The 13,539-nt window shown below is 35.6% G+C and overlaps 2 protein-coding genes across 4 annotated transcripts in view; one reads left to right on the top strand and one right to left on the bottom strand.

Annotated features, from left to right (window-relative positions):
• LOC121368067 (suppressor of tumorigenicity 7 protein homolog) overlaps nt 1-4,664 on the bottom strand; it is a 61,699-nt gene extending 57,035 nt beyond the window's left edge. Inside the window, exon 1 of one of the 2 annotated variants that reach the window (XM_041492594.1) lies at nt 4,514-4,664. In XM_041492594.1, coding sequence (XP_041348528.1) covers nt 4,514-4,664 — 151 coding nt within the window. The remainder of the gene's footprint in view (nt 1-4,513) is intronic. The other variant, XM_041492595.1, reaches the window with a different exon arrangement.
• A 1,470-nt stretch (nt 4,665-6,134) lies between these two features.
• Nucleotides 6,135-13,539, top strand: part of LOC121368066 (germinal-center associated nuclear protein-like) — a 44,831-nt gene continuing 37,426 nt past the window's right edge. Inside the window, exons 1-5 of one of the 2 annotated variants that reach the window (XM_041492593.1) lie at nt 6,135-6,177; nt 8,345-9,463; nt 9,500-9,575; nt 11,190-11,306; nt 12,528-12,748. In XM_041492593.1, coding sequence (XP_041348527.1) covers nt 8,441-9,463; nt 9,500-9,575; nt 11,190-11,306; nt 12,528-12,748 — 1,437 coding nt within the window. In that variant the 5' untranslated portion in view covers nt 6,135-6,177; nt 8,345-8,440. Of the gene's footprint in view, nt 6,178-8,344; nt 9,576-11,189; nt 11,307-12,527; nt 12,749-13,539 lie in introns of both variants that reach the window. The other variant, XM_041492591.1, reaches the window with a different exon arrangement.

Here is a 13,539-nt window from a genome sequence, read left to right as displayed (position 1 = left end):
CATGCCTTGCAACGTCTTCTGTCGACATGCCAGCATCAAGCATGCCAATCGCCCGTTCGCGTAAATTATTGGGTATTCTTGGCATACTAAAAATGCTACAATGTAAAAAACTTTAATTTTTTTTACACATTTTTAAGCGTTTTCGTTCACTTGACAACAATGTCAGTAAGACAAGTAAAACAAATTGACCGAATACTACATGGGACATGTCGAACCATGCATGCACGTGCAAATTTAATTTCATGTTGTCGACGATTAACAGTGCAAAAATCATCGATAAAATTCATGAATCCTGATAATACAGCTCAAGGCTAATACTACCTATATAATTTCATTACACAATGAATTCTTTAACACAACAAATACTATATGTACAAATTGGAAGTTTCTTTTTTTGTTCAGTATATATACAAAATACCTTTTATGAAACTCGGCATTCGATGAAAAACATTTTAGGCCATATGACCTTCACATGAAAATACGGGAGATGCCTCTCGTCTTATGCATTCAGCAATTACTGCTTTGCAAATAAACTGACAGTTTGTTCATGGATGTTCTATACCATTGAATATATTCAAGATGTTCCGAAAAATTGGTAACCAATTTATTATTTCGCACTTCTCCGCAAAGAAGATTTGAATTATTAAAGGGGCATAACGGCTGTAAAGTTTATGGTGTAAAACTCACTGTTAGCCACTACAATTAACTTTAGCTGCAATTCTTTCGTGGAACGGGGCCCAGGACCATAGTACAAGTGTGTCAGGTGATCCACAGGTTACCTAAATATAATTCACAAAACTGACTAATCTACTATGTAGGAAAAAAAAAAGAGCAACATCATGTAAACCAATTTCAGGTTACTTAAGATTTTTAAATATTGTACCAAGGGTTAATGTTTTTGAGCTGCTTGTCAGCAATTACTGCCGACTTACACATGTATTTTAATATGCTGACATACACATGTGTATATAATTATGCACACATGTACAAATGTACGTGGTAGTCAGCAGCACAATAAGCAACAACAATAGTAGTTGGGAGCTTTGAGGTGTTGGTCAGGCTTGACCATGGGCAAAACTCAGAACAATCACTTGCTCTGGATTCTCGTAATGGTCAATGGTAACTAATTACAGACCAACTGAAACTGGTGACAAAGGAAACTCTTTTAAAAACTAATGGTACATTGTATCTAAAAATTATCCAGTTGATCGCCTGATCATTAAATCTACATGTACTTGACTAACATTTGTTTGTTTGCATTCAAGGATGTGATTTTAGCCCCCAGGTATTTGACACCCTTGGGGGATAATTACCTGACAGGCACTGTAAGTTTCATGCCTTAGTTATTTATAGGAGAACGGAAGTGCATTCACAACATACATAGAATTTTGTAAAATGGAAATAAGTCAACTTAGTGCATTTTACATGATGACTTGTATTTTTTGGGGAGGTGGGGTGGGGGGGTGGGAAGACAGATGAATTATTGGAATAAACAAGAATGGAAGACGCAAGACACTAGAGGTCCGGGGACAAGCCCCCAGGAATTGTTTTTAATCAAGAGGCTCTGAAATACCATTTTGCAGTCATTTCAGGGAGGTTAAATACTTAAAACTTCAATATCAATAATCAGCAAACAAATGTTGGGGGGTGGGGGGTGGCAACTATTATGACCTTGACCTTAGCAGAAGCCTGGAGTGTTTTGGCTAGTGAAAAGCCTGTTGTCTGACAGTATACTAGATTTCTCTCTCTCTTAACTAGGTCTACAGTCATAGCAGATACAAGTAATAAAATCTGCCTGTCACTGTGTGGGATCTCAAAACAGAAGTGTCGCCAACAGTGTTACTTGTTCTTCTACTCTGAACTGCAGGTGTACAGTAGACTGAGCAACATGTTTTTGGACAAAAATATGGGTAAAATGTAGCAGATTTCCTCTGAAGACTGTGTCACAGGGTTCACACTGGAAATAATTTAGTTTTAGTCAATTTTCAGACATATAAGATTAATTAATCAAGCTCTAGTGGTGTAGTTAAACAACAAAAACTTCAACTTTTTAACTTTAGTACAGTCATACTACAAGTAGTTCAAATCAAATTACAGGACTTTACTGGTGAGACAAACTTCTCACCTAGTGAGGGAAATGTTTATGGTTTATAATTTAACTTAAATAAGGGAAAAAAACTATACAGACTGAGTCACCATATCATGAAACTACACTTTTTGTAGTCATAACTAGAATGACAAAGCCACCATGGCTTGGATGTCACATAAGCTGATTAGTGAAATTGTAACATATTTTAATCCACACAACTGAGCACTAGAGTTATTTTTAAAAGTATGGAGAATTAGTCCAACACCTGATTTCTTTAACAATTTGTAAAGCAAATCTACAACCCCACATCATTTAGAGCTTATTACTTAGCTGAAAACTCTTTCAAACTTAGTATTTATCAACAAATTTCTATCAGTGTCCTCAATGGTCCATTCATAAAAGTACATTGATTTATTAATCATCGGCTATCGGATGTCAAACATCTGGTAAATTTGACATTTATCTTTAATGCCAAATAATATATACACCGCCTTTACAAAAACAAAGCTACTTTAATCAGCTAGCAATATCAATGCAATTGATTCATTCGAAGAAGATAGAAAATAACAGAAAAATGTTACCCTACATTAGAGAATCACTTTAAAACATCTTTCTTATTTTTCAGATATTTCAAAATCTTTATTAAAGCAATATTAAACTTTGATCAGTTCACCAAATGGATTGACCATGAATGTCACACCGAAAATATCTCTGGTTCAGCTACATAAAAGATGAGTCATCTAGTACATTGTACCAACCTTTTTGTATCAGATACTGAGGAGAAAAATAATGGGTAGGTCTTTCCACAGTTGACTAAAACACAATGCTGTATCAAATGGTATTGGTAACCAAGCTTTCCTCTTTTTTTTTCCCTGTTTTTTTTTTGGAAGGGAAGAACAGCTGCCCCCCTTTAATTTACAACCAGTAAGAACAAGTTGCATCCCATTAACAAAAAAAAGCTAAGTATTGCAAATACCCATTACAGTCATCTGTAACAACATGGTGAGTTACTTTGTCCAGTGTAGTATCAAATAGCAAAAAAAATGTTGCTGTTTTGCTTCATTTACAGGTAGTTTTTAGGGAGATTATAGCGAAAATGGCACCGTGCCAAAATGGCTCCAAGTGAAAACGGAACCAAATTGGACAAAACGGAACATAGCTTTGGCTAAAACAGCACCAAATATTTTAAAATGTATGGCTAAAATGGAAGAAGAATCATTACAAGTTGTGATTGATAATATATCTTGGGTTTGAACGTACACCAGATTGGAAGCAAAGCTCAACCCTTTACTAACCGTTCTTCCAAGACTTTAAATTAAATAAATAGTTTAATATAATTATATATATTAAAGTTAATATTATTTTAAAATATACTGTTTAGACCAGCCCAACTGAAAAATTTGCCAACTAATGTAATTTACTAAGTTCAATAACAGAACTTTATCATTGTTGTTTTCTTGTGTATTAAGAACAAACAAAATAAATAAAATGCTTTGACTTTGTAAACTTATTTACAAAAAACATATAAATTGTAGGATGGGATAGACTATTTTAAATATCTCAGGGACGAAATGGATGTTCGGACCACACATAACACAATGCATCGATCTTTCAATTGTTAGGTCCTATCTTTTTCTTTTCTTTTAATTTCTGTTTTCGCCAAACGGTTCCGTTTTGGTAGTTAGTGGTGCCATTTTAGCCCGATTCCGGTTTTTTCTCATGTCATAATTCTATGTGGTTAATAGTTATTTTGTAACAACCACCAAAAAACATCCCATGTGGAATGCAAGGGCACATACATGTATCAAAAATATGCCAACTGTCAAAAAAGTAATTAAAATGTTTTGTTTGCTAAGCACAAATTAAATAGAAACAAACTTCTGTCATACAGGCAGTTACTAGTAGTTACATTTATTTTATACGGTGTCTATACATTTGTAATTATTCAGTATTGCTTAAAATTATGATAGTGCATATACACATAAAATAATATACCGCCCTTTTTTTCCCTACATGATTTTGGAAATCGTAACTGGTTGACCCTGGCTTCTTTTCTGAACAAAATATAACATTCATATATAATAAAAAATTGTGCTTATACAGTTATGTTAAAATTTAAACAAAAGAAGATGTAAAATGGACCATTTTTTTATTAAAAAAAGCCTTTGACAGTTTTGGGAGTCGGGAGGTGGGGGTGGTGGTGTTATTTTAAGACAATTCTCCGAAATTTGAAGAAAAAAATTGGAGGGGGTTGGGACACTTTTCAAAAATATTTGTTCTAGCAAAGACGGGCCTTGGGCCTGCAGAAAGTGCGAGCTTACAAGAAGAACGAAACTGGCATTGAAATGCGGCGTTGTCAGATTGTAGCAACCGCCGGTTTCCCAGCAATTATTATCTGCCGCATTTTTTGGCAAATAAGCTCACCATAAGAAAAATTCTCACTCAGTTTAAGAGGTCCACGTAAAATATAGATGACAAAGACAACAAGGATGAACCACACAGCCCACAAATATGTCCAGGACCAAGCAATCCACGACTTAAACTTCTCAAACATTCTTGACAGGAAGCCAGCCATAACGTTATTAGCAGGTTCGCACTAAAAACAGTTTATAAAATGAGAACTCGAACTGGGATCCGATATCAGAGGGTGGAAACAGGAGGACCGGACAAGAACTTAACTTTTTTTTTTTATTCCACATGTTTCAGCGTAGGCCTATGCATTTAACATTAATTTACACAACACTTATCAGCATTACATAATTATTAGGTAGGCCTAATTATTTTAAAACGTGCACGCACTCTCATATATGTTTACATACAATGATACATACGCACGAGCGCAGTCACAAATGAAAAGAGGGGTGGGGTGCGGTGCGACGAGTTACCCAATACTACCCAATACTTACCCAATACTACCCAATACTTACCCAATACTACCCAATACTTGCCCAATACTACCCAATACTACCCAACACTTACCCAATACCACTACTAACCACTAAAAAAAAATATAATTCTAATCTTGATGATATGGACAATTTTTATCACATTACTTTGATCAGAAAACATACATTTTTGAAGCGTCTGCCAAATCAGGTATAAGACCTTTAGTCGTTAGATATTATATATTTACATTACCAGTTTATTAGATGCAGTTTTTGAGTGGGCAAGTCTAAAAATATTTTTTAAAGATATTCTAAAAAATTTCAAACTTTGACGAAAAAATAGAAATTACTTGTGATTGTGCTCAAAATTCACACCCCTCGTTATGTTCCCAAGACGCAAAGTGGGAGTGCGTTTTAAGCAAACATTCAATAAGTAATATGTGAATTATTCAAATATGAATATGATTGTTGTTGTTAATATCAATATGATCATTAAACACGTGTAACTAATATCCAGGTTTAGGGGTCCTTGCGTGATGATATAATAGTTAGTAGTGGTATTGGGTAAGTATTGGGTAGTATTGGGTAAGTATTGGGTAGTATTGGGTAAGTATTGGGTAGTATTGGGTAAGTATTCTGTATTGGGTAGTATTGGGTAAATCGTCGCACCCGTGGGGTGGGAAAGAAAGCGAATAGAGAGAGAAAATAAAGGCAGAGACAAAGAAAGAGTAGAAAATAACCCCAAATACAATCATATAAGGCCGTTTTCAAATGCACGTGCAAAAAGTGTTCAATGTAATGGTGAAATGCTGTCCACCAGAAAGAAATAGATATTAATATAAAAGATACTTTAAAAAAAAAAGATTTCATTAACTGATATTAATATGTAATGAAATATCATTGTCAATACTGAAACAAATTGTAATTAAGAAGGACACAAGCTAACTTTGAGGCGTAGTAGAGTGCACCTTTTGTTTCACATTATTGAATCTAAATATAACGGGCGTTATTGATAATCTTGTTCAGTTTATTGAAATTTTTGATGTTTTAAGGCCTTAAAATTTTACATAGTGTATGTGAAGCCACTTTGAATTAAATAGGCTCAGCCTAGCATAAAAGCTCTCCAATAATTGGAGGAAAACTGTATCCAAAGAAGAAGTATGGCGGCGTACTGGCTGCGACGAATAAAGCAGTAGGAAAAAAGTACCATTTGATAATTTAAATCCTTTGACATGTAGTAAAGAAACTTACAGCTTTAAGGTTTTGTTTGCTCTTTTGGGTAAATCTTATGGTTTTTTTTTAAATGTAAATAATCCGATTTATACATAAAAGTATCGTTCTGTGTTTCGTTTTCGATCATCATATCATGACATGATTAGCCCGAGTACTCTGACTGTAAGAGAGCTAGACGGACATTTGGACATAAACACGCTCTCATTACAGTCAGAGACCAACCTATGTCTTTTTTTGGCAATTCCTGACTACCAAACGGTAGGCAACGAGTCCCGCTCTAATACCACAACAATCCTATGTTTGACGTCAAATACCTTTACATCAATCATTTTCGAGTTAAGTGATACAAAAAAATCCACATATTAATCACTAATACACTTACTACAGAAAGAAACCCGACAGCACCCACATTCAGCTACGCTTCGTGACACTCCGTCGCAACAATTGCAAAGCTCGGCGATCTATTTCGAGACGTAGACCACGTGATCGCGCACTGGGCGATTCCGCCTTGTGCAGCAGTTACAGGGGCCGTCTCATATCAAGCGAAGTTACAACATGGAAGAGTTGGCTGATGCCGTTTTGGATGAATTTGGATTTCATTACGTCATTAAACCAAAACAATTACACATTATTGATTCCATTTTGAATTTGAAGGATACATTTGGGGTGTTATCGACAGGATACGGCAAAAGTATGTGCTACGTACTGCCTCCTCTTATGAGATGACCCCTGTAACTGCTGCACAAGGTGGAATCGCCCAATATTGTTATTATTATTAATTGTTATTGTTATTGATGTATGTTTGTTGACACCAGTTTGTTAGGTAATATGTAATAAATTTAATTGAATTGTTAAATAAATTAAACAGATTTCGATTGTAACTTATGTTTATTTGTCCTTTTTGATTAGCTCTGTAGTTATATACTTCCTCTCGGTAGCTATATACATGCACTGGGTAGTTTTATACTTGCTCTTGGTAGTTCTACACTTGCACTCGTTAATTGTTCCACTTGCACTCGGTAGTTCTCAGTTGCTCTCGTTAATTGTTCCACTTGCACTCGGTAGTTCTCGGTTGCTCTCGTTAATTGTTCCACTTGCGCTCAGTAGCTCTTGGTTGCTCTTGTTAATTGTTCACTTGCGCTTGGTAGTTCTCGGTTGCTCTCATTAATTGTTCACTTGCACTCAGTAGTTCTCGGTTGCTCTCGGATGAGCTTGGTTGAGCTCTGTAAATAGTACGACCCTACAGTCGAGCTCTGTAAACAGATGTCCATACATTATTATCATTTACTATGTATTAAATAAACTAAGAAGATTGTAATCCTTCAGGAATCATGCTGATATTTACCAAAATTCACAAAAGATAAATTAAAAGTAGTAAATAATCTAAAATTGTGAATGTGACATGAATAGTCGGGAACTGTCACTCATTATAAGGTAACGTGGTTAATATTTTTTGATTTAAACAATTGGATTGTATGTAATCCCTACATGCACCCTGGTTTAATTACACTGTAGTGACATTGATTAAACTTACTTATAAGTGACATCAAGGAAACAAGTTGGAATGGGTGTGATGTCAAACCATTTTGCACTGGTGATGGATCACACTGTTTTCTTTGCAAAACATTAAGCCAACCTTGATAGTAGCTTTCATCAAAAAACCTTTACCTCAAGTTCCGGTTACCACGAAAATCAAGTTGTACGGGTCAATTTTTTATATAAATTTTCCTTCAGAGAATGTACTATTCCATAAAACTTGCAGAGCAAAATCACTTTAGGCATGTATAATATTGCTCGCCTAACCAGTTACCTTGCTATGTTATGCTACGCAAATGGCACCATAATCTAAGCGACTATATGTCGGTGTATGCAGTGAGAACTTTAATCGAAATGGAGAGCCCATCAAATGTAGATGCAATAGCCACATGAATTTCACAATTACGTGTTTTATTGCAGCTTTCACAACAGGATACTAGAAGATTTGATTTACTAATAGTGAAATAGCATATATTTCGATCCCTGGTTGCATAGTATTGTAGATTAATATGATTATTGAATTTGTGACATCATTATACTACTCGTTATCTTGATTCTTGTTGAGCACGCTACTAATAAATATTCTATTATATTTTTGCAGAAGGATGGACATTGGGTAGAACTGCCTGTACTGTATATGATGCAAATCATGCATCTTGTAGCCATCCAGTAATCATCAAGAGTAACGGTTATAAAAATGTCGGGTGTATTTGGTGGAACAGACTCCCCAAATCTGTTTAGAGGAAATGCTACACAGGGACAAAGCTCTGTCTTTGGCACAACTACTCCTTTTGGTCAAACTCAAAACCAATCAAGCATGCAAGCTCAGCCTTCAGTCTTTGGGCAGATGTCATCGCCCACATATGGGAATACAACCGCAGTGACAGCAGGAGTTGTGTTCGGTCACCAGAGTTCTTCATTTGTATCATCAGCGGGAGCAACAGGCCCACAACAACAGAGTATTTTCGGAGGAACGACTTTCGGTCAAAGCACTTCTTTATTTGGTCAGGGCAAAGAGTCAGATGGCTCCAAAATAAGCTTTCCATTTACAAGTCAGACCTTTAGTCAGTCTGGTCCAAAGCAAACTGGGTCTGGTTTTGTGAGCAATTTGTCTACAGGAACAGAATCTTCTTCAGCTTTTGGTGGCAAGTTGAAAATGTCTACAGGTTTTGCTCAGTCCCCTGTAGAAGCAGCAAAATCCACAGTATTCGGTGGACAATCTTCAACTGATCCTAAATTTGTTTTTAATACCTCATCTGCCATGGGGTCATCACAACCGAATGTATTTGGTGGCAATATTATCAAAACCGAGTCGGTAATAAAATCAGAGCCATCACTTTTTGGAGGAATTGGAACAGGTACTGGGGTATTTGGTGGACAGAAGACTCCTCTCGTTAGTGATGGCTCTGGTGGACAACAGACTGCACTGACAACCAGCATTTTTGGCAAGACATCAACAACTGCATCGGCGTCCGGAACACAGCAACCTAAATACGTGGCACCAAGTAACAATGTTTTCGGTTCCAGCAGCAACCCACCACAGACATCAGTTTCCAACATCTTTGGTGGAAGCAAAACCTTTGGCACCTCTGCCCAGTCTGCACAGTCAACATCACAGTTTATTTTCACCACTGCAGCCCCCAGTGTGGCAAGTCGTGACACTGGCAGCAAGTCTTCAGACGAGGTGAAACTATCGGTAGAGGTCAAACGGTCAGCAGAGGTCAAACGGTCAGTGGAGGTCAAACGGTCAACAGAGGTCAAACGGTCAGCAGAGTGGCCACAGAAACGGTTTGGCCGAATAAACAGAGAACAACCTCAAGATGGTTTGAACAGTGAGGCTAATTAAAAAATATTTAAATGATTAACATGACCATCTCATAACAATCAGTCTAACTCCTTCTTTTTCTTTCTCATCCATAACAGGCATCAACATAAGTATGATAGTGTCAGGTAACCAATGTACAGGTTACCACAAAATACAGGTCTGGTAACCTATGAGTTACTGTGTTACGACACCTTTATCAAGTTTATAATTCCCATTGTTATTACTATAAAGTCCCAACACAGACATTCATATACTTTGTTATTCATTCAATTCACTGTTCACAAAACTTACTTGTATACATGTGTTTCTTATATTTGGATAACACATGTATGGATCCAAATTTAGGGATCTAGTTTTTGTTTAAATAAGATTGTGTGGAGAACAAAGTACCCTCCTTGACATGTGGTGACATATAACGACTGTTCTCGACTTATTTCGATGCCTGCATAATTACTTTTTTCTTCTCGTCTTTCTTTGAATTTAACATGAAAAATTAGTAACAATAATACACATTTTAAAATGTCAGTCATCAGTATCTTAAATCATGAGTAATAATTTAGCAAAAAAAAAAAAAATACAGCCCACTATTATTCGCTGAAGTTCTACAGCCACATGTAATTTTGATCAAAAGATTGGCATACTACAAAATTATATATTAGTCAAATATTTGAACGTGCATATGAAATAAAGGGAAGCACATCTTTCTTCAGAAGTCCAGAAAATGTATGTATAGTTTGTTCTGCAATTACAGGCCTTAGAAAATTGTGAGAATGATGGTTTAGTTTGCACATCATTGGCACTTGGCTAGTTTTGAATAGCACATTTTTTGATCATACATTAAATTTGGGACATCTACAAAGTCATTAAGGGTTATGCAAAAAGTGTATGGGTTACCAGAATTTGTTTTTGCAAGGAGCGGGACATAGTCCAGTGATACAGTGCTCGCTTGATGCGCGGTCGGTGGGATCAATCCCCGTCGGTGGGCCCATTGGCCTATTTCTCGTTTCAGCCAGTGCACTATGACTGGTATATCAAAGGCTGTGGTATGTACTACCGTTTGTGGGATGGTGCATATAAAAGAACCCTTTCTGCTAATCAAAAAGAGCAGCCCATGAAGTGGTGACAGCAGGTTTCCTCTCTTAATATCTGTGTGGTCCTTAACCACATGTCTGACGTCATATAACCGTAAATAAAATGTGTTGAGTTCGTCGTTAAATAAAACATTTCTTTCTTTCTTTCTTTGTTTTTGCATAACCTTTAAATGGTTAGACAGATTTCTGTTCTCAGAAGTCTGATTTAACTACAATGTACAACACTGATACAGACATACATGTTTGTCTACATTAATTTGTTTAATTTATGCCCTTGTTTGACAAGTAAGACATTTTTTATTCACTTTTAAACCCCTCCTACATTCACAAGTCTGAGCTCATAGCCTCATAACATGTAAACAAAAAAAACTAAAGAAAAAAATTCCAAACATTTTAATCAAGCATATTCACAAAATTCATGTATGTAAAAATAGTTCCACGAACCATGATTATAGAATAACCTACGTTACAAATTACAGTTTGTACATGTATGTTACATCATGTAATTATCTTCTTTTTTTTATTAACAGGAAATTCTGAACGTGGCAGTAGAAATATTTTCTCTAAAGCGATAGCTGGTGTTGCAAAAAGGGAAAGTGACTCTACCTTCAAAGAATCATGTGGAAAGATATCAGAAACTGCTGCTGGTATGATGCATCAGTTTTATACATGGAATCATTTCGATTCCTTCCAGAACTTTTGTTACTATTTCTTCGTGATACTGACTTTTATTCTTAATTTTACTATGTGATATTTGTATTTTTGCACAGTTCTTTACACTGTGTTTTAATTTAACTGTTTAATTTTTATACTGATGTTGTTCATCATTTAATGTTTTGCATTTGTCATAGTTTGACACCTAATAGCCGGTGCATTTTTCATGCTGGTGTGTCGTTCAACATTAATTCGTTAATTAAATTTCACAAATTCATTTGAAATTGAAATTGTTTTAATATTTTATTTTTTTTATTTTTTTTAACATGGAGGTAGCCATCAGTGACACTGAAAACGTTTATACTATGTGAAACATTTAGTTCTGTGGAATTCTTGTCTTCTAAAGGGTGCTTATTTTTCATGTTTCTAATTATTTAAATTTTAATACATGCTGTGGGATTCTCATGTCATCATGGAATTTGCAACTGTGGATTTTTAGGCCAGATATGTCATGGAATTCTAATATGGGTCGTCGTTAAATAAAACATTTCCTCCTAATATGTGTTATATTCACATTAAACTTTGCAATCGTATTAGATTATGTTATTGATTCCAGATTGTCCTTAAATAAAAGTCATAGAATTTAGTTTGAACATGTCCAGCATTCTGTGCTGTTATGTACATGTAGCTCCTCTTCTTGTTTTTAACCATAATGCCTTGTTTCCAACCATTGCCACTTGACTGGTATATCAAAGTCTGCAGAATGTGCTGTCTTGTTTGTGGAAAAGTGCATGTATATTATAAAAGATACCTAGCTGCTAAAGGAAAAATGTAGCAGGCCTCCTCTCAGGTCTATATATCAGAATTACCAAATACATGTACAAGTTGAATCCTGTTGGCTTGAACCCCGTCGGTGCTCGAGAAAGTGTTTGATCCATCGGGTAGTTTGACCTAACCATTCGGTCAACAATTTGTAAGTGTAACTCAAGACTTCTTTTTTGGTTTAAATACTGAGGTGTATTCAACCCTTTCAAGTTCGACCCAACGAGATTCTACTGTAGATGACAACCAATAGCTCATGATTCATTGCTCAATGTTCTCTAGCTTTGTCATTAAACAGAACAAACTTTTAACTTTTTCCTCTTTATTATCAAATTTAAAATACATTCTGACATACGCTACAAACTATTATTCTATGTATACATGTATTTCAGAAACTCAGGTAGATGAGTGTAAGAAAACGTTCCGTCGAACATCTTCCGTAGCTTCATCAGCAGATGACATGAAATCGAGGGTGGCCATAGCCTGCAAAGGAATTCCCGCCCAGTACAACAAAGGGCAAATTCTCCGGAGGCATTTCTCAAAGTTTGGTTCTGTAGTGAAAGTGTTTCCAAATTCTAACAAGAGTTCAGCGGTTATTCACTTTCGTAATCATGTGAGTAGTTGTATTATAAGAAATGTGTTTTCTTTTTTAGTAAATACATGGCACAGTGAACAACCGAGTCCTGCATATTTGATAGAATAAATTTTTAAACATTTAAAGAGTCATATTTGCTTAGATGCTAAATACTTAAATTTTCTTTTTTTAGTAAATACATGCATAACCAAATCCTGCATGCTTGATAGAATACATTTTCAAACATTAAACTGCCATATTCGCTTAGATGCTAAAAAGTTAAAAATTTGTTTTGTTTAGCAAGACCACTAGAGCACATTTATTTAGTAATCATCGGCCATTGGATGTCAAACATTTGCTAATTTGGATGCATAGTGTTAGAAAGGAAATCTGCTACATTTTTCCATTAGTAGTAAGGGATCTTTTATATGCACCATCCCACAGACAAGGTAGTACATACCACGGCTTGCTTAGCTGCATTCACCCGGTCTATTACACAGATTTCTGTCACACAACACACACTAACAAATCTGAAGACAAATATAGCTATGCATAATCAGGGCTCAAATTTAATGATGGCACCGACAGCCATTACTGTATCTGCAATAGGAATTTTCGTAGGTCAGACACTTTTCCGCTGGTTGAAGGGATAATGATTTGTATTTTTTAGTTTATTCGTTACAAAAGTTACTGGTTTAAAATTGCCATAAGCAGGCTCAAAATTGCCTCTGGAAAAAAACTTTCAAAATCGTAAGTGTAATATTCTTAAGTTCAAGACCTGGACGTAAATCCACGATTTAACACTCTCACTGGAGTAATTAATAAAAACA

This window comes from Gigantopelta aegis, chromosome 3 (assembly GCF_016097555.1).
Source record: "Gigantopelta aegis isolate Gae_Host chromosome 3, Gae_host_genome, whole genome shotgun sequence".
NCBI lineage: Eukaryota > Metazoa > Mollusca > Gastropoda > Neomphalida > Peltospiridae > Gigantopelta > Gigantopelta aegis.
Note: the sequence above shows the minus strand (reverse complement) of the source record. Positions and strands in the feature narration are given on the sequence as shown.